This window comes from Lissotriton helveticus, chromosome 1_1, assembly GCF_964261635.1.
Source record: "Lissotriton helveticus chromosome 1_1, aLisHel1.1, whole genome shotgun sequence".
In the NCBI taxonomy this organism is placed as follows: domain Eukaryota; kingdom Metazoa; phylum Chordata; class Amphibia; order Caudata; family Salamandridae; genus Lissotriton; species Lissotriton helveticus.
Window position 1 is genome coordinate 2,081,168,337 of NC_136057.1, and position 26,096 is coordinate 2,081,194,432.

At 43.2% G+C, this 26,096-nt stretch overlaps 1 protein-coding gene across 2 annotated transcripts in view; it reads left to right on the forward strand.

Annotated features, from left to right (window-relative positions):
* The window catches only part of DDAH1 (dimethylarginine dimethylaminohydrolase 1), a 643,682-nt gene that overhangs the window by 495,142 nt on the left and 122,444 nt on the right, over positions 1 to 26,096 (forward strand). For both annotated transcript variants that reach the window (XM_078645513.1, XM_078645519.1), the window contains exon 4: positions 6,053 to 6,172. In XM_078645513.1, the coding sequence (XP_078501639.1) occupies positions 6,053 to 6,172 (120 nt within the window). The remainder of the gene's footprint in view (positions 1 to 6,052; positions 6,173 to 26,096) is intronic.

Below are 26,096 nucleotides of genomic sequence, written 5' to 3' on the forward strand. Positions count from 1 at the left end.
CCCTCAGCCAGAGCCCAGCGCAGCAGGTGTTGCTATTGAACATGATGGGAGACAGAGACGGGCAGAGATAACGGCAAACTACTTCTGAGTGAGTAACGACACAGAGCCTGTTCCAGTTACATTTCAAGGTGTTTATTAGGCACACCCCCAGTAATGTGAGCAATGTCCAATTGGACATGGGTTACATCACCCATCTCATGCTTGGCAACAGCCATAGGTCCTTACTTCTTGCGGCCACGTGCTGCCCGTGACCGTTCCCTATCAACACTGTCCGGTGTGTCGGACTGTTCATGTGAAGGCACGTTACGTTCACTACGCCTTCTGAACTCGGTGGGTGAGGGCGTGATGCTACCACGGCTGGTGGCCTCCTCACTGTCCCCCCCCCTTCCATTGTGGCGGCCTTAGCATTCTGCATTTGCTCTAGCACTGAGGTCAAGGACACCATCCCCCTGGCCACATCCCTGCTGCAATGCGCCATCTCCTCCTGCATGGCGATGGACCTGCGACACATCAGTGATGTTGAAGTGGCGAGCCGGTTCACCGACTTGGTATAGGCCTGGAGCCTCTGTCTCTCCCTGCGCCTGGCTAGACGGTCCTGCTCAAGCTGGCTGCAGAGGTTGTCCACCGAAGTAGCCACTCTTTCCATTCCTGCACTCATGTTCTCCCCCATAGCACTGATGCCCTTCTCCATCCTGTGCATATGCTTGTTCATGTGTGCCACCTCCCTGTGCATTGACTTCAGTTCTTTCCATTGCAGGCGCTGGACCTTCAGCATGTTGCCTTCCAGTCCAGCGAACACACTGTCACCCAGCTCGGCTGCCTCTGGACTGTCCGGCCTTGCCCTGCGGCGTCTGGATGAGATGTGGGCACCCTCGGATGCAGAACTACACCTCTCCCTGTTGGATCTTTCCCCTATGGGACTTTGTTCGCCCCCTCTGCCCTCCTCATCTGACTCCTCCATCTGCTGGAGGGTGGCCACGGCATGCCTCCTGCCTGACTGCGGGGGTGGGGGTGTTGGTGATCTTCGCAGTGGGGACTGTGTGAGAGGGGATTGTGGACTTCCCTGGCGCTGTGGTGATGGCTGTGGTGGTGGAATAGATGGCCGTGATGACGCAGAGCTTGTGGTCCCTGCAGGCCTGCTGGCGTCTTCATTTTGCCTCCCCTCCGGCCTGGCTGACTTAGCTCGGCTGCTCTCTGCTGCACTGCGAGATGACTCGCCTGTAATGACACAAATGTAGATATACTCACTGCTCTGTCTGCCATGTGATTTCATTAAACAACATGCCTACAGAGCACAGTGGTTGTCCTGACATTGCCTATTACTTTACCATGCTATTGTGTTTGCTAGCCTGACTGTCCTATTCATGTGTTCCCTCTGACTACATCACCCATAATGCATTGCAGGTATCCAGTAAGACATGGGGTGGAGTGGGAGCCCCTTTGCCACTATGGGGATTGGGGTTGGGGAGGGGGTAGCACAGCATGCTGGGCATGCTTCTTACCTTGTTTTCTAGCTGCTCTGGCAGAGCTGTCGGCGTCTCCCACTCCAATTACACTCTCCTGCTGGATGGTGGATTCAACCATCTGTTCAAGTGGTGTTGGTACTGGGGCTCTGTTTTTCCCTCCTCCTGTTTTTCCAGCCTGCCTCAGTCTCTCTGCCATCCTCAGTTTGGCTGTCTTCCTGAGGTCGTACCACCTCTTCCTGATGTCCTCTATGGTGCGCTGGGTCACACCTATGGCATTGATTTTGTCCCTGATCCCACTCCAGATTTGCCTCTTCTGTGACTCTGGCACTTGGTGGGACTGGGCTCCAAAAAGCTTGTGGTGCTCTTGACTGACATCCTGGATCAGGACCTCCAGCTCCTTGTCACTAAACTTGAGTTTTCTCTTTCTGTCACCTCCCTCCTTCTCCCTGTCCTGGCTTGCCATTTCAATGCTTGTTGTTGTTTTGCTGTCCTGCTTGTGGCTGTGTGGCTGTGTTGCTGCTGGCTCCTCAGCTCACCAGGCTGTCTGCCTGCCTGCCTGCCTCACTGTGAGCTCCAGGTCCTGTGCACCTGGCTGGGTGTGGCCACTTCCTGTTTGGGAGGTAATTGGGTGAATCTGGATTGGCTGATTCAGCAAATTACGAATTTTTGAATTACCGATTGGGTATTTCCGATTCGGTAATGGATTCTGTAAAACCGATTCGGTATTTCATTCTCATTTTTTACCGATTTGTTCGAAATCGGTATTTAATACCGATTCATAACGAATCGGTAAACTTTAACGAAATTTTATCTACATCGCGTATACCGAATCCTTAATACCGATTCGGTAAAATTCGGTATTAAGGATTCGGTATTCTCAATTTACCTACATATGGCCCAAAGTCTTTACTTACCTTGGAGTGGTGTTTGATGACATGGGCTCCTGGGTACCCCAAGTCTCTAATAAAGTAGCTGCCGTGAGAAGATCGTCGGCTGCTATATTAGGCTTCGCAAAAAGATTGGGCGGGAAACCAGCAGAGGCCATACTGGCTATATATAGAGCTAAAACTATAGCCATAGCAAGGTATGGAGCAGCGATATGGGGCTATAAAGACTCTGCCCAAATACAGAGAGAGGAAAATAAATTCCTGCGTTCACTCTTAGGGCTGCCCCACTCCACGTCATCCTTTGCAGCACATATTGAACTGGGGCTGGGTTACATTGAGGATACCCTTAACATGGCACCACTCTTGTTTTGGATCAAAACATGGTTGAACCCAAACCTTACACTAAACCACAAGATCATTAAGGACTGTATGGGACGGGATCGAGCAAAGGATATTCAGTGGCTGTCATTTATCAAAGCCACAGCAAAGCAACTCGGTCGGCCTGAATTATACCTCAACCCTGAAAACCTATGCAAGGATGATATTGCATGGGTAAAGAAACACTTTGTTGGTAACAGAGAAATAGAGCGTGAAGCCCGAGAAATTGCTAAGCCAACAGTAAGGATACATTATTCCCTGATTACGACAATGTCTATACAACCTTATTTGACCATTGTCACAAGACCCTACCACCGGTGGCTTTTAACAAAATTTCGTTTTAATCAAGCACATTTTTTGCTGGGCTATTACGTGAAGTGGTGTAGACCAATGGAAAATGAACCATGTAAATGTGATAGTTTCTCTGACCAAGATCTAATACATTTTATGTTTTTCTGCCCTTTTTTTGTGGAAGGACAGAAAAAGTATATTGTACCATTGCTAAGGGATAAGGGGTTTATACAGTTAAAACCTGCACTGCTATATTTACAACTTATGGAGTCCCCAGTAGTGATGTTTGGGGTTGCGAACTTTTTGATAGCATCTATCCGTGCTAGACGGAACAGATTAAGGGATATTACATCATTGGAACCGAAAAATGTTTAATTGCCACAGCTATCATAAATGAACTACCATGTATATAATGAATTAATAACGCTACAAATTCAGAAAATATTTGTTATTAGATGATGAATACTTTTGTAAAAAAAATTCCTAGAATCATGTATATAGGCCGCTGCTTTTATATCCATGTACTGTATTGTTTTTATCAAATTGTTTTTATACACTATATAATCCTGAAAGTCATCATGTATAGGTATAGCATACTTTTATGATTTTAAAATAATCGAATAAAGTGACTTTGACTCTGACTCTTGTAATAGACTGTCGAGCTTTTTTCAGTCCAAAATTCTAAATATCTTTAGAGAATCGGATTCACTTAACGCAGACTCTGGTATTCAATTTGTGAGAATATGCATGGGGAGAATTCCTTTTTAGAGCCTGAAGAATCAAGTGTCAATCTGATAGTAGGACTTTCGAGTTTTTCTTCTTAGAGTCCTGACTAAGTTGAGGTTTATCTCCTCATTCGGAAGGTGGGCACTCCCTATGGACCATGGCCTCCTAAGTATTGTAGCTGGTTGCCGAGACAGTTGCTCCTCAGTTGGCAATTACGATCAATAAATCTATCATCTCTTGAATTCACCTCTCGTCTGTGGAAAAGAGCAGCTGTAAATACTCTTTAAAAACAAAACAAACTTGGATACCACAGATCTGAGACATGATACGCCCATCTCTCTTCTGCCTACTCTGTCTAAAATCTTGCAGAAGCACCTCAATTTACAACTGGTGGCTTATTTGGCGGAGTATGAGCTGCTTGATCCCTCTCAATTTCGTTTCAGAACCAGCCATGGGACAGAAACTCCTTTGGTATCGGCTGTTGATAATATCCATTCGGTGGTTGATGCTGGCCAGGCTGCCACACTGATCCTTTTGGATCTCTCCTCAGCCTTTCTATACCATTTCTCCTGTTTTGCTGGAAGACCAGCTGTGGAACCTGGGGTTTCCGGGTCAGTATTAGATCTGGTAACTTCCTTCTTGAAGGATAGAGCCCAAATGGTTGTTATGAACCAATTCAGTTCTGATCCCATCCTCATGCCAATGCGGGGTGCCTCAGGGTTCCTCCCTGAGCCTGACTCTTTTTAATCTTTAAGTCTCCCCACTGGCTAAGTTGATTTGGTCCTTTGGACTGCTGGCCCTATCCAATGCTGATGACACACACATTTTCGTGTCTATCACCAAGAGCTGGAGGCCACGGCTTCCAACTTTAAGAAATGTATGCAGTCAGTAGTGACTTGGATGGGTAACAACTATCTCAGACTGAAAAGGGACGAGACTGACGTCATGATTTTTGGTAACCAGCCCTCCATCTGGAATAATTCCAGATGGCCATAAACACATGGAGTATTGCCAATCCTGGCAGACTCAGCCAAAAATCTTGGCGTTCTAGTGGATACCAAGATATTGTTTGACCTTCAGATTAATCTACAGTATTCACTTGTTTCTGGATTATAAGGACCCTGAGGAAGGTGTTCCATTTTTTCTCTCTGGAAGCCTGCAAGCCGGTAGTTCTGGCCTTGATCTGCTCTAGGGTAGACTACTGCAATGCACTCTATTTGGGTATCAATAAATCAGCAACTGCTAAACTACAGTTAATATAAAATGTGGCCGCAAGACTAATATTTGAAATTCCTAAATACCAAAGCGTCTCAGCAGGGATCTCCAATTTCATTAGCTACCTGTTAACAAGCACACTATCTTTAAGGTCTTCTGCTTTGTTCATAGGGTGGTGCAAAAAATGTTCCAGAGATACACCCCCACTAGACATCTTCACTCAGCTAGCTACAACTTTGTAGTTGTGCCTACATTTAGGAAGACCAGGTGGCGGTAGGCTTTTTCAGTGGCTGCATCAAAACTTTGGAATTCTCTTCCATGCAGTATCAGAGATCTTCAGGAACACAACAGTTTTCAAAAAACACTGAAGACCTGGCATTTCACTCTTTAATTCCTGGTCAGTGATTGTCTTAAGGATAGTAGCTTTTTCCTCTGTCTTTCACTCTGCAGCTCTCCCTTCTTTAGCGCCTTGATACCCTATTGTATTTGTGCGCTTTATAAATCTACGCCATTTTATTCATTTCATTTCATGTCAATGGATGAAGGGGCTCACCCAATTAAGCTAGTGGTTAAAAGTGGTTAGAAGGATGCAAAACCAGAGCCTGCTTGTGGTGTATTGAAAAAGGAGGTAAGCTTTGTGAGACCAAAAATCAGACACTGTACGCATTAGCTAGATTTCCATTTGATGCTGGCAACTGAGCAGTGACTAAATACTGTATGGCTTAATTCTCATGGCAGTAATCATGCAGAGAATTTTTGCAAAACCACTAACAGCAGAGCTGTGGCAGCAAAGAAGATTACCGTTTAAGCCTTTGTACAGTTATTTAACATTATTTCTTAGAATACAATTTAATTGCTTGCACCTTACACACATGGCTTTTTATTATTCAGACATCTGTTGGAATGATTTGAATACACCTCACATTCCTGGCAGTTTGGTTCCGACAAACTTTTACTTTTGCAAACGCCCACAACAAAAACAAGTAGGACGAGAGGTACTGCCATTGTTCTTAAACCAGATTCCTTTCTACTCTGCAGCACCTGCAGCCATTGTCTCTTTGACGTCACGCTGTTTCTTCTTCCATGCAGGACTATGCCGTCTCCACAGTCCCGGTGCAGGACTATCTGCACCTGAAGAGCTTCTGCAGCATGGCCGGACCCAACCTGATTGCGATTGGCTCAAGCGACGCCGCTCAGAAGGCCCTCAAGGTAACATGAAGGACTGCATGCCACCCTCTCGCGGCGCCTCTGACATTGCTAATGGCTCGTGGGAGGTAGTGCGTGTTCCGAAAGGAATCTTCGGAATGTTTCACCAGCATTTAAAGAGGAAAGGTCACTGAGGCCGGCTACTGTGTTCTCTGAAATGTTATTTACTTTTTACAATTAAGGTCACAAAAATCAATTCCCATACCATTATCGTCCCAGAGGATAACATAAAAGAGTTTCCTAAAGGACTTTTCTTGAAAAGCTTGGTTCCAATTGTGTACTTTTCAGGAGTTTCTACTATAACGTGTTGCGCTGCTTTTGTGTATGGCAACTTTTGCAGCTTGTTTCATTAATATTTTTGTGTTTGCCTGGAACTTGCTGTACGTGATTTATACAGTGTCGTGTAATGCGCTGCTATTAACGACGTCCAGACAGTGTGTTCTTTGCTCTTTGAACTTTTGCGTGCATTACCACATGAACATAGAATAGGGGTAGCAGATCAGTGCTGAATCTGTAAACCAATAAGGGCCTTTAATAAAGGATTGTGTTGCCCTTGTCTCACACAAGGTGACTCAAGGGCAAGGCAAGACTTAAGGGACATTTACTATGCCAAGAAGAGCCACCTTGCGTGGCGTAGTTAATCTTTTGTAATGCAGCGCAAGTCACTGCTTTGCTTTACTCTGCCCTAGGAAGGTGTTCCATGGGTGGAGCATGGCTATTCCCACACATCTACCCATGGAATTTGCCACATTCCCAGATTTACAGCAAGTAGTACACCTGGGACTGTGCAACAAAGGTATGCCTTCCCAGGCAAGGCACAGCTGGGGCAAATAACTTTATTTCTCCTTGTTTTTTCCTCATTCTACATGTGCTGTATTCTGCAGCATACATAGAAAGTGAAAAACGCCACTAAGGATTCTTTCTTTTCAGGAAGGTGTCCCTTCCTGCACAAAAACAATCCTGCCTGCAGCGATGACACGCTTGCACCGTGGATATGTTCTTTTCCGTATCTGGAACTAGTCCTCTGTGTCGTTTTTAAACCCGATCATGTCCAACAGGCTCTTAAATTCTTGTGCAAAGTTTCCATTTGAGAATAATTACAAAATATACCATGATATATATATATATATATATATATATATTACTTCTGTTTCTCCTTCCCACGATTCCCGCAGATGAAGACACGGCACAGCAACAGGTTGGTTTTCACAGATTTATTTACACACCTTGTGTAAAATAAAGTGCATCAAAAACGGACGGTCTACGCGTTTCGGCTCCTTGCCTTCAACTGGACCATAGGTTTCACACCAGTTATAGTTAGGTGGAAATTTTACTCGCATAAAACCATTGAAATTCCCACGTTATAGTTAGTTGGACTCACTATAACTTGCGCGTGCAATGCACTGCTGATGACGTCACATATTACATCACTCATGACATGGTCAGTGACATCACTCATGACATCACTGATGACATCTCAAATGACATCACTGATGACAACATCCTGGTGACAAAGTGGCAGACCTCCTATCAGCATAAAATAACCTTTGACACACACATTCAAAAATAGAAACTAACATTTTCTTAAAAAAGGAGAAACCAATACCAATTACAACAACTTATTAGGTAATTCCAACATCTACATACACATCCGCTCATTCACCAACAGTTCTATATAGTCACTCATGCATGTACTTCCTCATCATATGTACTCATACACCTATACATCCTGTTAAACACTAATACTCATCCATATAGTTACTCACACACAAATTCACACATGCAAATAAACAATCAAAAAAACATTTACTTGATTATACTGCTATATACACACCACTACACATACTTCTACAGAAACGGAAACATATTTACTCTCTTAAACAATCAATTATAAAAACACATACTCACTAACCCACCCATACACACAATCATCCACCCATACAGTCTTGCACACATGCTGTCTTCAAAATACATACAAATAGTGAGTCACTCATTCATGCATCTGTGCTCTAAGTAATATCCCCCACCGAACCATACAGACACTGATACTGATACTCAAAAAAACAACTAATAACCCATATACACACCCATGTAGCTACTCACCAACCCATGCAGCCACTTATACACAAAGTGAGACACAGATACAGATACAGATATTTAAATATTTAAACATTACTCGCTAATATATGTATTCACTAAGATACATTTAATAAGTCAGTTAATCAATCAATTTTACACAAAAAAAACATCCATTTAGACATTTATTTACCCATTTATTCTTCCATCAACCTTTAGATATACATATATAAAAAATATTTATTTTTCAGAAAGATACACATTCACTGGATGATGTCATCAGTGATGTCATTTGACATGTCATCAGTGATGTCATGAGTGATGTCACTGACCATGTCATGAGTGATGTAATATGTGACGTCATCAGCAGTGCATTGCACGCGCAAGTTATAGTGAGTCCAACTAACTATAACGTGGGAATTTCAATGGTGTTATGCAAGTAAAATTTCCACCTAACTATAACTGGTGTGAAACCTATGTTTTTTTCAGTGAATTTAATAGGTTTTTTAAATGCTAATTCCTAACTATAACTGGTGTGAAACCTATGGTTTATATATATATATATATATATATATATATATATATATATATATATATATATATATATATATATATATTTCTATGGCAAAATGAAACTCCTCATTTTGTTCCTTTTCAAATTAAATGTATTAAGTGTTACCACTTTATTCCAATCAAGATGACTTCTGGTGTGCCATACTTTTGTCATAAGTAAGACTGTTAGCGCTCTAGTTGTTCTTTAGAACACTCTGGGACATTCTGTCATTGGGCTATAGTTGGGCTACATCTGGCTGATATTTGGGCTACATTTGTTTTTTTGTCTCTGGTGGCCATCTTTGGGCTACATTGGGCTACATTGGGCTACATTGGGCTACATTTGGGCTCTAACATATATATAGCCCAATGTAGCCCAATATATATTTTTTCAAAGTTAATTTTCGTAAAAACCACTGGAGCATATATTTTGAGACATAGCAAAGGCACATAGGGGTACCAGTCCCTACAATTTTGCCAAGTTTGGTGGAAATCCATTCAGCCGTTCGGGCTAAAAGTGAGTCCAACCGCCCTATGGAAATTAACATGGGGAAAACACGTTTTGGGACCCCCCTGTTATCTCGGCCCCCGCTTGACGGATCCCCCCGAAACTTTCAGGGAAGGAGCGCAGCGCAGCGAGGCAAAGTTAAGGAAAATTACAGGCAGATCTCTCATTCGGCGCCAAAGTTATTCCCAATAGAATGTTGCGGATTTCCTATGGAAAACGATCCTAACTATAACTACCTACTGGCGACCGCCAGTAGGTAATATATATATATATAGTCACAACCCAGGAGGAACTTAGGGCAGCATCATTGGATCAAGTGGGTGCAAACATCAGCCCATTCAAACCCAAGTCCAAATTTCTTCCTACTATGCCTAGAGACTCAGTGGATATCTTCCAGGATGTGGTGGTTGAGGACCTTAAACAACTACACCACAAGATAAAACACAAGAAAAGATTCAAGAGTACAAAAGAATTGGAATACTTATCATTGACCAGAAAACTAAGTCAAGATTACAAAATTGTTGTTACTACTGCGGACAAGGGGGGCAATGTAGTAATCTGGCCACAAGATGCCTACATTGAGGAGGCCAACAAACAATTAAGTGACTCTGCATGTTATTCTCCTACCAACATTAAACAATACAACGATGCGAGAGAGGTGCTCAAAAAATTGTTACACAAATGGAAAAGAGAGGGCATGATCTCTAAACAAGAGTTTGAGTTTCTACATGTAGAGTGTCCAGTTTTGCCAAAGTTATACCTTTTACCAAAGGTTCACAAACAGGTTGTCCCAGTTCCCGGCCGACCTATAATTTCGGCAATTGCAGGAGTAGCGGAACATATTACAGAATATAAAGACTACTTCCTGCAAGATCTGGTCAAAAACTTGCCCACATACATCAGAGACACTGGAGATTTTATCAGGAAAATACAGGGCATTCAATGGAGTGACGATATGCTTTTAATAACTTTAGATATCGAATCGCTCTATACGAGCATTTTACATACTGCTGGTTTAAATGCTTTAGAACATTTCCTGGGTAAAAGACCCATTAATTGTTATAATCATAACAAAATGTTAATTGAACTTACCTCTTGGTGTTTGCATAACAACTTTTTCTTATTTGGCAATGATATGTTTGTTCAGACACGCGGCGTTGCAATGGGGGCCTGCTTCTCCCCTAGCTATGCGTGTTTACACGTTGGCTGGTGGGAGGAGTGGGTCCTCAGAGGTACGCTTGGTACTCTTTTCAACACACATGTCGCACTATGGGTGCGATATATAGATGATGTTTTTATTTTGTGGAGAGGTGACTCAGATAGTGCCAATAACTTCATCAGGTCCATAAATCAGAATGAGGTCAATCTCAAATTCACCTCTAATATCAACAGATATGAGGTTGAATTTTTGGACGTAAAAGTATTTGTGCATGAAGGCTATCTGGCAACCAAACTGCATAGGAAGGATACTGCTGGCAATAACACCCTACATGCCAGCAGTGCCCATCCTAAACATGTAATTGATAACATTCCGTTTGGTGAGTTACTCAGACTCAAGAGAATTTGTAGTACTGACACGGACCTCGCCAATTGCACTAATGACGCCCTGGATAGATTTAGACGTAGAGGCTACAAGGAGTCAGTTTTAAAGTTAGCAGTACAGAAAGTGAAGACTAGGAGTCAAGAGTCACTACTGGCAACTAGTGCTATCTCTCCCCCTAATACTATTCCTTCCAATGCTGAACTGGCTCCTAGGATGATAACCTCTTACAGTAAACAGGCTAGACAAATCAGGTCCATTATTAAACAACGGTGGCCTATCCTGAAAACAGATTTGGTTTTAGCTCCTAGGTTACCTGAGGGTCCTACCATAACCTATCGGAGGGGCCCCTCTCTTAGGACCCAGATCTGTCATGACTTCCCAGAATTGGGCAAGAAGGAGGAATGGTTGAAATCCCGGCCGGGATTCAAACGCTGCTCTACGTGTAGAGCCTGCAAATTTGGTATAAACACTACCAAATATTCCACTCCTTTTAGCCTGAAAATGACCAACATAGTGGGATCTTTTAATTGCAAGACGGAATTTGCAGTCTATGTCCTGACGTGCACCTGTGGTTTGAGATACGTTGGTAGTACTCGACTGCAGGTGCATGTCAGGATTCTCCAGCACTTACGTGCCATCGTTAACAATGATGGCACGTATCCAGTGGCCAGGCACTTCAAGGCTATGCACAATAACAACTTGCAGTGCCTGACTTATTATGTCATTGCCTCAGTCCCTAAGCTGCGTAGAGGAGGGAACAGAGATAACATTTTGAGGAGGCTGTAATCACACTTTATCTTAGAATTAGATAGCAAATTCCCGAATGGGCTCAACACCACTGATGATCTTTATGTTTTTCTTTAAATTGACACTATTCACTTTTTAGTTCGGTCAGATTATATGAGATGAATTTCTGATTCCTGAATCTCTATGAACAAATTGTTGTTATGTTTAATTTTGTTTTATGGTGATTGGATGCTTTATTTCTCCACAAACTTTATTATTTTCTATTTTGGAAATTCCTTTAAAAATTTTATTTTTTTAATTTTATGAGGACATAGACACAAACAGTATGCACATTAGGGCTTCTTCCGCTTATAATTTTGTTGTGTATCAGGCCAACAGAAGTGTTTGTGAGTAAACAGCATTACAGTATTGCATTTATGCAGATATTCAAAACCTTACTGCGATTTTAGCCATTTTTCAATTGGAATATATTTATTTATATATTTATATATTTACTCTATGGTTCATATACCCTATGTATTTTTGCACATTGAGATCTAAGGAAATGTTAATATAGATGCTCAACATTATTTTACTGTTTACATATTGCGATGTTTGCACTTTGTTAAAACATAGTTTTGCACAAAGCTGTCTCTTAATGGCACCTTTTGTGCGATATTTTGCACACCAGAAATTGGTGCAATTTTTGTACATCTGGTCGATTTGCTTACTTTGCACAGGTATTAACTAATATGGAGTATAACTTAGTTTTTGAATAATAGTTTTTATGGTTAAATGCATTTTACGCTGCTATATGAAAAGGTCTTAACCCCTTTTTAGGTCGAGCTAGACGTAAGCAATGCGAAGCATTGCTGTCTGCGAAGACATCTATAGTCACCCGTTTCTGGGAATGAGGACAAGAGGGTGCACGAGCGCAGATTGCACCTCGTGGGCGCGCACGGCCCCGTGCCCCTCTCCTGCCTCGGAAGCAAGCACCAACACGCATGCGCATACCCAGAGACACACACACACACACACGCACACACACACGAGCACCCATGCACGCACCCATACATACAGAGAACCCACCCCCGCCGTCACATACACACACACACTGCATACACACACGCTTCCCCCCCCTTACCTCACCTCACCAGGCTCTTTTCTTGTCCTGTTTTCATGTGGGCTCCTTCTGCCCGGCTCCCGATGGATGGGCTGGCGGGTGCCGGAGAAGCGACCAAGAACACTCTGCGCCTGCGCGGAAGTGCACGCGCCCGCCTGACGTCACTTGTTTTGCTTGTTTGCTATTGGTAAGGTTCCTGCGCCCCGCCCGGCACGAGTGCTTGCTCAAAGCAAGAAACTGCATTTCCCTGTTTTGTAGTGGTTGCATTGTATAAGTATTTGTTTTATCCGCTCTGTTATTTCCGACTACTATAAATAAAAATAGCGCTGACGGTGATACATGTTGCTGAATTTTTCAATGCGGCAATGGTTCGGTCGCGCATTATTCAGAGGCTACTTAATTCAGAAATAATTGTATTTAGATTAGAAAATAATGTACTGCCAGCTCGCACCCTGGAAAGGTCACACTCACTGTGTTGTCTCTGGCAGGTGTGAAACCAGCGGGAATTTCTAAAAATGTCTGCGTCGGGCAGTTTCCGGGCAAGGAAGAGTTAAAGGCTTCACCGGAATACGCGGGAATATTTCTGTAGGCCGCGAAGGCCCAGTGACAGTCGGCATTATTCACTGTCACGGGGGCCCCGGGAAACACTTTATTAAGTTGCCGTCTGCGACTCGCTAATGGGGTTAATTATTTAGGCGCCTTTATTATTTACGATACATCTCTGTCTCTTGTCTGTAGCGCGGCTACAGCCCGCAGCCGCTGGAAAGGGCTTCAGAGAGGCCGGCGGCGGGCGGATACTCATTAATAACCCCCTGAGCTTCAGACCGAGACCGCGGTGCGCCCGGTTTCCGCCACTGCGCAGTCCGTATAGCTGCCTAGTAGTCCACTGTCATTTGTAACACACCTGTTTTTATTCCTTGAGCCAAAATAACCACTTGCATGCTGGGGCTTTTAAATCCGTGCCTCGAATTATAAAGCGGAAGTAAAGTCTAACCGGAATACCAGCCAAGGTTATCCATGTGCAGCAGGTGCAGTGGCACCGGAGCCCAGGGCCCATAGGATGAAGGACCCTCTGGACCTCAATTGGGGCATTATTCACCACATAAGTATGTAGGGACATGGGGGCCCCACTGTTGTTTACATTTGTGTCATGGTCTACTTTAATATAGTTGGCCAGCTGTTGGTGACGTGTGCTCCTTGTGTGGCATGGGCTCAAATCATAGGAGGGCTAACTCCGCCTTTCATCCTTCCTGGGACTATAGTTTGAGTAGAGGTTGCACTGTTGATCACAGCGCTCTGGGGTTGAAAACATGCAATGGCTAACATGCATGTCTGTCACTGAATGTTGCCTGTCTTGTTTCTATGCTATTAAACAATAACGTGTTGATGGGAGTTGTAACATTCTTTCTTTGTTTTGCATTTGCATGTTTTGTGCAGTCTTTTCATCACTTGAAGTGGAACGCATTGGGCGTGTGGGGCGCTGTCGTGTGAGAGTTGTTGATGGGTCTATTTCAGGCTTTTGGTGTGCTATCTGCAGGACAAAAGTTCAAATGCTGGCAGACTGTCATGGCATTTCATCTTCCCAGTGTCGATAATATCTAGACCCGACAGATTAGCAATCTCAGTTTACAACAAAACATAACAGCAGCATCACGGCATCAAGTTTCATTGACAAATAGTTGCACCTCAAATAAACATCGACTACAATACTGCCACGGTACAAGGCTTCAATAAAACAATATTATTTCCGCTTTCTGTCCACTGCATTTCATGGCGGTAAAACCGCATACGTCAGAAATGCTGTCAATTCAACAAAGTAAAATCTGTTTCTTGTTTATTCGAGGTGGCCATCCTTACCACAGCACACAATTTGTTAATGAAGCTAAAGCGTTAAAACCCGCTATCAGAAGACGGAAGATAAATACACGGACAGTGCTTGTAGGTGCACGATCTGTTAGCCTGCTCTGTGTCCTGGTAAGCAGTTCAGTTCTCCCACTCATGGACCCATCCAGTGAAAGCTGGCACAGCAGTTCTCTTACCCAATGGAACCCCAACATATATGGTATTCTGTTACCCATTTTGGTTGGTAATTGCCGGGGGCGCGAAACAAAGTAAAACTATTGTTTCCTTTTCTGTTTTCATGGCGTGGCCCGTCAATTAAAAGGGTGGTTTTTTTTCCTTGCACATTTACGAAGTGTAAGGGGCTTGGTCAACTGAATTATCACCAGTGAAACTTGCAGATCACGAGTCCAAATCCTCCTGGCACGTCAGCCACAGCATTCTATCCTTCGCATATGGAAAAATGAGCGCCATTGCGTCTTTTAAGTATGAATACAAGTGAACTGATATGGGTGCAGTTCGGATGGAGATATATGAATCCACCAATCAGGTGCGAGTTTTGCGGGTGTGGGCATATTGAGGATGAAGAAGAGTGGCTCGATACGTCTTTTGCTAAATTGTCCGAACCCATTTTTAGGTCTCCCCTATCCCATTCCGTAAGGAATGGATAGGGAAGAATCAGAGAGGCCAGGTATTGGATGGGCGTACATCAGCCGTGTGATGTGACTACAGGCCAGGTAATGTCCCCCAAGTGACTTGTGTTCCCACTATCTTTCCGCAGCTTGCACCTGTTTAGTCCTCCCATGCACCCAAAATGTGCTGCATTATACCGCATAATTTGGCCTCTTTTTTTTTTTTTTTTTTTTTAAAACCTTTATTATACAGAAAGCGCTCACAGATACGGGCCTACAACCCATCGGGCCGGCCACCACAATGAAAGAAGCATATCAGGCAGTACAGGAGCACCAAGAGGATATCACAGCAATCCATACAAGAAGCAAAGGCAAAAAGCCACTGAGCAAACATCACGAACAGGATGAGAGAAGGTTGATTTTATAATAGAAGAAAGGGTGTCGCAGAATAACGGTAATCCGTAAAGTCCAGAGGGCCGTGGTGGGCCGCGAGCAAGCAGAAGTATCAAACACAGGAAAATTCAAAAAGAACAGGTACATTTTGGCTAAGGCAGAACGTGAGTCCCACAATAATAAGCAGTGACAACCGCTGCCCAGCACCCTCCCACCACTACGAAAACACACAATAATACACAAAACTAAAATTAGACTTGCAAAAACAAAGAGCCCTCTGTTACAACAACCCGGGGAAGGATAGAAAAAGGGGGGAGAGGAGAAAAAAAAAGGAGGGGGAAAAGACATAGGAAAAAAGGGGGGAGAGAAGTAAGAACGCAGCATCACTGTACGCGCCCCACGGCTAACAAAGCACTCGAGAATAGACCGGTACATGGAACTAATGGTAACAGGAGGAATGAATGCGCAGTAAACAGTGACGGCAGGAATACCAGAAGGCCCATGCTAGCAAACACACCCCAGGGGGCCACACGCCGACACCGCGTCTCGAAAAAAGGGGGGATACATAAGAGCCATAGAACCAAAAAGAATGAGGGGAAAACACAACACAACAGACCCCCCCCCACCCCGCACATCCCACCCTGCACCCCTGCAGAAGGCTATGGCCTACCCCCCGGCAGCGTGCCTGTCGCCCTAATCAGAACCCGAAATATAGAAGAGATAAGTAAGAAAGAACCACAAAGACAAAAAAAAAAAGAAGGGAAAACAGGGAAGGAACAACGGGAGAGGAGCCATATTATCAAAACCCCATCAGCTCCCTCCCCCCCCGTCCGAAAATACTCAGAGCCCACGGGAAGATAGTTAGCACAAGGATAAACTCCAGGAACATGAAGGAGAATCGAACATAGTCATACAATCACAAACGGATCATCCAACCATACCGCAAGATAATAGTCCACCGAGGCAAGTTCATCTCATCCCTGTCCTTGTTTATCACAAGCTGTAGTCGTCCAACACACAAGGAACCAAATCATGCGAAACAGGAGGTGAATAACAGGGAGTCCGATCGGCAAGCCACACAAGCCATATCGAGTGCGACCCGGATGAACAGGAAGGGACGGCAACCACATCAGGCAAAGCAGGCACAGTTCCGACGACAATATGGGGAAAGCCGATCCGGCGGAGCAATCACAGGATCTTCGTTCGGCCATTCGAGGCAAAAAGGAAAAGGGAGATCCAACGAGGACGGTCCGGACGGGACCCGGCCGGCGGACCCCCGGCACAGGGGGGAGCTCAGGATGAAGGCGGGCAGCAGAGATCTATATACCCACTCCGACGGCGGCCGCCGGGCCCACGACCTCCAGGAAAGTTCCAGCAGCACACAACAGAGATGAAGCCGCACCAACCAAGGGGGGCCCAGCAGGCCCGGCAAAATGATCCTCCTCCAGGTCAATGATAGGTGCGGCCATGGGAGCGCCCCAGGAGCGCAAGGCGGCGAGGATGTCGCCAAGCGTAGGATCACCTTTACGGCATTCAGCAAACGTGCCATGCGGCAGATCAGCATCGCCCGTCTCGGCCAGGCCGAGAGACATGGGGCCGGCCGCCATCTTAGAAGCCCGGCGGGGCCGCGGCAAACTCCGACCCCCGTCCGGGCACCAGCGGGGCAAACAGGATACAGCCGACCACCAGCAGAGGCACCGCCAGAGCAGGAAGGGGGGCCACCAGAAGAAGGCGATTCGCCGGCTCCCCACACGCCACCGGCTCCGTTCTCCGAGTCCGGGCGGAGGGACTCAAAATGGCCGGACCGGAGAACAAAGGGGAGACGAGCCACATACACGGTCAGCCCCGTCCATGGAAGGCAGCGCCCCAACACCAGGCCGCAGGACCGCCGGACCAGGCCCGGATAGCCGTCACCGGTCTAATTGCACATCGGCCTCTCCGACCGAGCTCACACCGCCACCAAGTGCCGGCCACAGCGTTCCGTCCCTCCCGGGCGCCGCCAAGGAGTGTCAGGCCCGCTCGCTCCGGAGGCCCCGAAGCAGACAAGGGCGCAGCTCAGGATCCGCCGCACCCAGGAACAAACGGATCAAACGGTAAGTGCCTGTGAAATGTCGTAGATCCATAGTCTATCAAAGAATACTTCCCGGGGCAGGATAAAACACAGGATAGACGTTCCAGACAGGAAAGCGAACGGAGCCGAGCTAAAACGCGGCCATCTCGGACGCGAGCTTGGCTCCTCCCCCCTGGCCTCTTTTTTTTTTTTTTTTTTTTTTTTTTATACCCAACGCTGCTGCATACTATAGCCCAAGCTCTCTCTCTCTCTCTTTCTCTCTCTCTCTCTCTCTCTCTCTCTTTCTCTCTCTCTCTCTCTCTCTCTCTCTCTCTCTCTCTCTTCCCCACCTTTTCTCTCTCTCTCTCTCTCTCTCTTCCCCACCTTTTCTCTCTCTCTCTCTCCTCCCCTCTCTCTCTCTCTCTCTCTTCCCCACCTTTTCTCTCTCTCTCTCTCTCTCTCTCTCTTCTCCCCTGTCTCTCTCTCTCTCTCTCATTCTCTCTCTCCTCCCCTCTCTCTCTCTCCTCCCCTGTGTCTCTCTCTCTCTCTCTCTCTCTCCTCCTCTCTCTCTCTCTCTCCCCTCTCTCTCTCTCTCTCTCCTCCCCTCCCTTCCCTCTCTCCCCTCTCTCTCTCTCGCTCTCTCTCCCCTCCCCTCCCTTCCCTCTCTCTCTCTCTCCTCCCCTCCCCCCAGCCCGGAATACAGTACCACTGTGATCACAAAATTCTTAAGCACCCTGCAACACTGGGGTTTTACAGGAATCCAAACACCAGCGTAAAGTACTCGAACAACAATGACGTCTGTCTTATAAATGTCACAAAAAAATGTTAATATTTCACTTCTGTTCTTGGATTTTCGTCAAAATACAACACATATTGCATTACAAATGCTATAGGTGTCACATTTGTGAAAGTTAAAACTATTGGCATTGTAAATGACAAAGCTATTACTTTAGCTATTACAATAGCTATTTTCACAACCAACACATAAATAAAAAAAATGTAATTTACAATACCAATGGCTCAAACTTTCCTAATGCGAGACCTATTGCATTGCAAATGCTTGTTTTAAATATGCATTGTTTTAACACTTTTCAATGTATATACTTTTGCCTTACTCCGTGCACATCAGAATTTTATTAATGTTGATTTTCATTCTGTATCTGCACCATGCACTTTAAATTGTTTGGAAGAGGTACTCAATATGTTTTATCCTGAGTAGTGTGTCCTCACTTTCCATTTACACGTGGTGGAAATGCAAGTAGAGAGAAAAAAATGCCTTTATTTAAAAAAAACTGTGAAACAAATACTATTTAAGTGAGAGCCATTTCATTTACTGACTGTCTGTGAGCAAGGGCGAATGCCCGAAACGCGTCAGATTTTGGAAACCCTACCTAAATAAACTTTGTGCCTAAAGGAACGTTAGACTTGCGTGGTGTCTCTGTCGTGGCAATCGGCGTGTTGAGTTACTGCAGCTGTTTGATATATATATATATATATATATATATATATATATATATATATAAAATGAAATTATTGAAATCAATGTCCAGTGTTTGAGATATCTTAAGATGTTTACCAAAACTATTGACTTAGCACAACTACTTGTATCACTTATGACAATTAGTAAGTCCAATCCAAGTATCAACATCAGTATATCTCATAATGCAGAGAATTCATCTTCTTCATTAGTAGAATTCACTTCTTTATTCTAATCTTTTAACATTATCTTCCTGTGTCTGGTTGTAGCCAATGAGTTTCATTCAAAAGGACTTCTTCAGAGCTTTATAATATGTTCCCACTTTATGGCACAAAGGAGATACGGTTTCAAGAAGGTTGTACAGCGAGAGATGTTACATCTTCCAGTATTTCATCTACCCGGCCCGAAATATTGACCTATTACAACAACGTTCCTTACAGTTCGTGGTGGTTGGAGAACGCCCGTATGTGAATCAAAATATGAGGCGTTTGGTCCTGTAAGTCCCAGCTATTACTCCACCAGTCCCACAAGTGATTGCACCAATGACTTCAATCTTCCAACCAATTTATCTTACTTCAGGCAGGATTCTTCTGGTCTAATGAGCATGGTCGTTCTCGACATCACTTTAATTGATTTCAAATGGATGAGTTCTTGTAATCGGTTGATATTTAGGGCTGGGTTGACGAAACGCGTTGGCTACGACCAGAGACAAGAAGATGATTTTAAAAGATAATCAATAAAGAAGTGATTTCCACTACTGAAGAAGATGGAGTCTATGCATTATGTGATATACTAATGTTAATACTTTGAATGGACTTACTAACTGTCATAAGCAATACAAGTAGTTGGGCTGAGTGAATAGTTTTGTTAATTGTGTAAGCAGCATATCCTGGTTGGAAGGCTAAGAGACTTGGCCTTTCGGACTCATGCTCAAGAATCAGTTTTAATCTTTTCCCCTCTGGAGGGAAAGGTGCTTAGTGTTGCTGCCTCAGTCTCTTTTTGTAAATTACATATTTGATGACGGGTTTGCTTTTCTTTCATTGTTTTTTTAATTATTCCTTCATTTTAGTATTTTAACAATGGGTTACAATCAAGCAAACAAGCGTTTGGCAAAACCAATAGCTCAGTACTAGGATTACAAGGCACAATTTACATGTTTTGCTAGTGCTTGTTTCTTGTAAAAATAAGACCATCGTCAACCCAGTCACATACCCTAATATGTAATTATGTGATGAACGTATCCTGTGGACACCTTTAGTAATACGCTATGAGGAACTTTACTTGTACAAGAATCCCAAGGCTCAAATATGAAATGCACTGCAATGTACTGTTCAACATGTATTTGTAGAAGCCAAGCAGAGTAAATACAGAATACATTCAGAAGGTATTTTTTCGCATTGTACTAAATCCATAAGACACTTTTTATTAGAAGGCTTATATTCTAAAATGAGCAATATTTATATTATTTCTGCGAAGGATAAAGATCACTACCAAAGTAGGACTCTGGGGCTTGGATGTCATACACTATCCATGTTAGTAAAACATGTTAAGGTGCATTGTTTTCTTTATTAAGAAGCCAGTGTATTTTTAATGCCATCAGGATCCATTCGATCAATATTTGGCTGTCAAAGAAGGTAAATAATAATGTCACTGAACTTGTGATACAAGTTTTCTTTAATCACATAATAGCCCCAAAAATGTGATCTTTTTTCTGCATGATTTTCCTTTCGTGGAACAATATTTAGTTAGACCTGCCTCATAATTGGGCTCCATATGGCCCTGATAAAACCCGCTAGTCAGCATGTCAGTATGGTCTGCTGCAAGGAAAGATGTGTAAACAGTTTAATCAGTAGGGTGGAGTGGCCTAATCAGAAGAGCTGATGACATGATACCAAAGTCTCCACAAAGTAATGTTAGTTCCAAAGAATAATGGAATCAAGGGCCATATTTATTATGGTTTTGCGCTGAGGCTTGTATGATGCATTATGACACAATGTGCTACATAGCCAAAACGGACTGACGAGGAGCTTTAAATCACAAAATCTATTTTGCACAGAAAGTCAACCCTTGTGCTGAGCTGGGGCATAGGTTGGTCAGTGAGGGCCAACAATCACGCCGGCATATATAATGTGAAAATACGTTATGCTGCAAGCAGGGTGCATGAGAGGGGCTTAAGTGGCAGTGGAAAGGGAGAGGATTGAGAATTGGTAGGGGTGCTTAGTGAGAGAAAGCACAGTATTTTCTAATACAAACATAGAGATGGAGAGAGTGTGTTTGCATTTTTGTCTGTGTGTATGTAAAAATTACTTGTGAAATCCTCAGACACCTCACCATACCCGAATGAAAGCACCTATACCCAACTATGTACCATAAAATACATTTATTGGCAGGGAGACACACCAAATCACTTTGAGCCAACCCTTTGTTAAAGTATTCAAAGGAAAGGGAAGCATGCCTGGTGCAGGCCAGCACAAGGCCCTTAACTTCTGGTTCAAAGTCAATCTACTAAAGCAGCGTGATGCTGCTTTTCCCCATATCATTTTACCTAGTAAAACGAGGCATAACCAAGGCAAGCAGTATGTCACATGATATATTAAAGTGTAATATGTGCTTTACAAAAAAACGCACATCTTACAGGCCTGACTCAAGTTTAGTTGTTTACATGTAGGAGTTTGTACTGGACGTTTGGCCCCAAATAGAAATCCTACAGAAGACCATGTTAGCCCGCTGATGCGCCATTGTGTGAGGATAAATGTGAGATAGAACAGCCACATTTAGTAAAATGGTATGAAAAACAAGGGTCCTAGTCCTGATTATGTAAATGAGACAAATCACAACCAACACTAGTAATTTGTCAAATTATTTCCTGAGCCCATACTCTGTTGGCTCATAGTAATTAATACAATTGGTCTATCAAAGTGCAACAACCAAGGATTTTTTTAATTACAACAGGTTTTATTCCATCATATTTGGTGCAACAGTATATACATTTACTCCAATTGTCAGAGGAGGAAAAAGGGGGGGAAAAGTTGCTCCAAGGGAACGTGCAGAATGGAGGAGTGCTCTGATGTGGGAAGGGAAAATAGAATTCAGACAATGTGGTAAAGGGTTTAGTTAAAAATGTTCATTCATTAGACTGATCAAGAATTCTCAGTCTCTTTTCTACCTGGCCACATTCTTATAATTCCAAACCAATTTACATTCAATTTTGAAATACACAATTCAATTCTTGTGTGGCACGTTTACAATCAGGGACTCGTGGTCCAGGTTAGATGTATATGAGCGACGCCCATATACATCTAACCTGGACCACGAGTCCCTGATTGTAAACGTTTACATTCCATGAGTCCCTTATTGTAAACGTGCCACGCAAGAATTGAATTGTGTATTTCAAAATTGAATGTAATTTGCTTTGGAATTATAAGAATGTGGCCAGGTAGAAAAGAGACTGAGAATTCTTGATCAGTCTAATGAATGAACATTTTTAAATATTCCCTTTACCACATTGTCTGAATTCTATTCACCCTTCCCACACCAGAGCACTCCTCCATTCTGCACGTTCCCTTGGAGCAACTGTCCCCCCCTTTTTCCTTCTCTGACAATTGCTGTAAATGTATATACTGTTGCACCATATATGATGGAATAAAACCTATTATAATAAAAAAAAATCCTTGGTTGTTGCACTTTGATAGACCGATTGTATTACTTACTATGAGTCAACAGAGTATGGGCTCAGGAAATAATCTGACAAATAACTAGCGTTGGTTGTGATGTGTCTCATTTACATAATCAGGTCTAGGACCATTGTTTTTCATACCATAGTAAACCCAGGTCCATGACCACTGGGTCACCCCATTTTCATAATGGCTACATTTAGTAAAATGGCATTGATGATGATATTGCAAGGTAACTTGTTAAATCTGATTCTGCGCTGTTTGTCATGCACCACTCTTGCATGAAAATCAGTAAGTCTAAGCCCGAGTTCATGATAGAGTCAACATCTGTTATACTTAATGTAAAAGATCATGTATAAAGAGTTCTCAAGTGTACACAGTAACACTGTAAAATCCAGAGAGCAAATGGATCTGTCTAATTCTACTTACAAAGCAAGTGAAATATGTACCCCTAGACAACCACTCAGCTCCATTGGCAACCTCTTTATAAACTTAGGGCCTGATTTAGATCTTGGCAATTGGTTAATCCATCACAGCAGTGACGGATATCCTGTCTGCTGAAATATAAATCCCGTAGGATATAAGGGGATTTACATTTCGGGGAATGGGATTTCCATCACCTTTGTGGTGGAGTAACCCGTCCGCCAAGATCTATCTCAGTCCCTTAGTCTTGAATTTAAGTCAAGATATATATTTCTTTAGAAATCGCCTTTGAACAATCAGGCAAGGCAAGGAATCATGCCAGGGTAAGTAACATTTCAAAACCTACTGTTCACACAAGCACACACTAAAGAAAGACCCTTCCTGTGCTGCGAATCTGCCTGCACAGCCCTCCCTGCACTGCCCCCGGTAATTTCTCCAACAGTAGCGATGTTTAGTTAGGCATTGTAGTGCAAGCTTCAAAATGTCTGTCAGCAAAAATAAAAGGCAGCACAAAGTCCAGATACTATGAAAGCACCCGGAGAAATTCTTGAGTTACATCTCTCCAAGACAATGCTGACCTCTTCCTCTAGCTATCTGAAGTTGAACATGACGTAGGAGGAGAGTATGCGGCCAGTCATCAGGACAACCCATCACAGATTTGTAATGTTTCTGATTAGTGGCGTCATTCCTAATCTCCCCAATCTGAGACAGTGGTGCAAAGTAACTGCATGCTTTGGAGTTTTGGAATTCTGAGCCAGAAAGGCTAAATGCCTTTACCTCGAGGATGAAGGAAGTAATAATAAGCATGTCATAATCCACCCACTGGGGTGGGAGCAGAAAAGGATCAGAATCACAGCTTCCTGGGTCTTGCTGGAACGAATGGCAGCAAATATGCCGAACGCAGGTGATTATAGTCCACGTGCCTTCTTCATCTAGTCAGTCAGTCGAGTAAAGCTTGTGACATGCCCACTGCCTCACTGAAAGCAGGAAGAAGTGAAGGGGTATCATAGCGCATTTCGGTCTGTGCCTGATTGGATATTTCAGTCCGGCAAACGCCCCACTGTGCTGCAGGACCAGAAACTTACCTGATGTTTAGCTCTGCGTTCCCTGCTATAGGTAGGTACCACTGCTCAAAGCCAAGATAGGTCCAGTAATTTGTGGACACACTTCTAAGGACGGGTCTTCTTTGGGGTAAGCCAGAAAGTTAGCAGAGATTCAATGTTACCTGTAACAGCTGCTGTAAGAACTGTGTGATAAATACTTGGAAAATGAACTACGGCACCTACTAAGGGTTGTAATATGGCTAAAGAACTACAAATACCATAATGCTTAGCCTGCATAGACCCACGAGGCGGAACTTTAAAAGCAAGTATGACCACAGCTGAGGCGGTTATTTTCCTTGTGGAGTCAGTGGCCAAGGGTATTCACTCGAAATGCATATGGCGAAAACATGAGGATGTGCAAAGCTGAGAGGATACTTTGTAACCTGCTGCCTGCCTAAATAAAAGGATAGAATCCACGACGTGTGTGTCTCCTTCGCTTATTGAGCGCTTCATTTGGAATATATATACATATATATATATATATATATATATATATATATATATATATATGCATATATATATATATATATTCACTGAAAAAACCATAGGTTATAGACCATATATAGTTAGGAATTAGCATTTAAAAAACCTTATTTTACTCACACAAAACCATTGAAATTCCATATATAGTTAGTTGCACTAACTATATATCGCGCACCTGCAATCCACTGCTGATCATGTCACATATTACATCATTCATGACATGGTCAGTGACATCACTGATGACATCACTGATGACATCTCAAATGACATCACTGATGACATCACTGATGACATCTCAAATGACATCACTGATGAGATCACTGATGACATCATCCAGTGACTGTGTGTTTCTGTAAAGTTTAAATATGTTTTACATATTGAAGAATGAGTAGATGTATAAGTGTCTGGACGAAGGATTTAGTAGGTGCATGACTGAATGTATGAGTGAGTGATTAAATGTGTCTCACTGAGTGCATGGGTTAGTGACTAAACTGTCTTAATTTGTGCATCATTATGTCTGTTGTTCTGTAAACTGCTGCATGTGTTGATCAGTAGCTATATGATTAACTATATGGGTTATTGATTGATTGTCTAAGTATTTGTATGGGAGACTGAGTGTGTGTGTGGCTGGCTGGGAGGTGTGTGACTCTGTGCAGATCAATGTGTACTTGTATCAATGATTGTATAAGAAAGTAAGTATGTGTTAGTATATGTTTGAAAATGTAAGGTGCTCTATGTTTAACTGTATAGACAAAAAAAATGGAAGTGTGATTGATTCTTTACAGGACTGACTAGGTGTGTGAGTAACTCCATGGATGAGTGGCAGAGTGTGAGTGTCTGTATAGGTGTATGAGTGCATATGATAGTGTTGTAAAGATGAGTGATTGTATGTATGAATGATTGTATGGGTGAATGAGTGAATGTGTGTGTAGACGTAGGAATCAGTGAGTACGTATGTAGTAACTAGTATTGGTGTGTCAATGGTTTCAAAAATTATACTCTGTATTTAACACTGGGTGAAACAGAGGTTATATTAAAATGTGAGGAGATGCATTGTATTGTCACATGAATGATATCATCAGTGATGTGGTCATTGATGTCAAATGAGATGTCATCAGTGATCTCATCAGTGATGTCATTTGAGATGTCATCAGTGATGTCATCAGTGATGTCACTGACCATGTCATGAATGATGTAATATGTGACATGATCAGCAGTGGATTGCAGGTGCGCGATATATAGTTAGTGCAACTAACTATATATGGAATTTCAATGGTTTTGTGTGAGTAAAATAAGGTTTTTTAAATGCTAATTCCTAACTATAT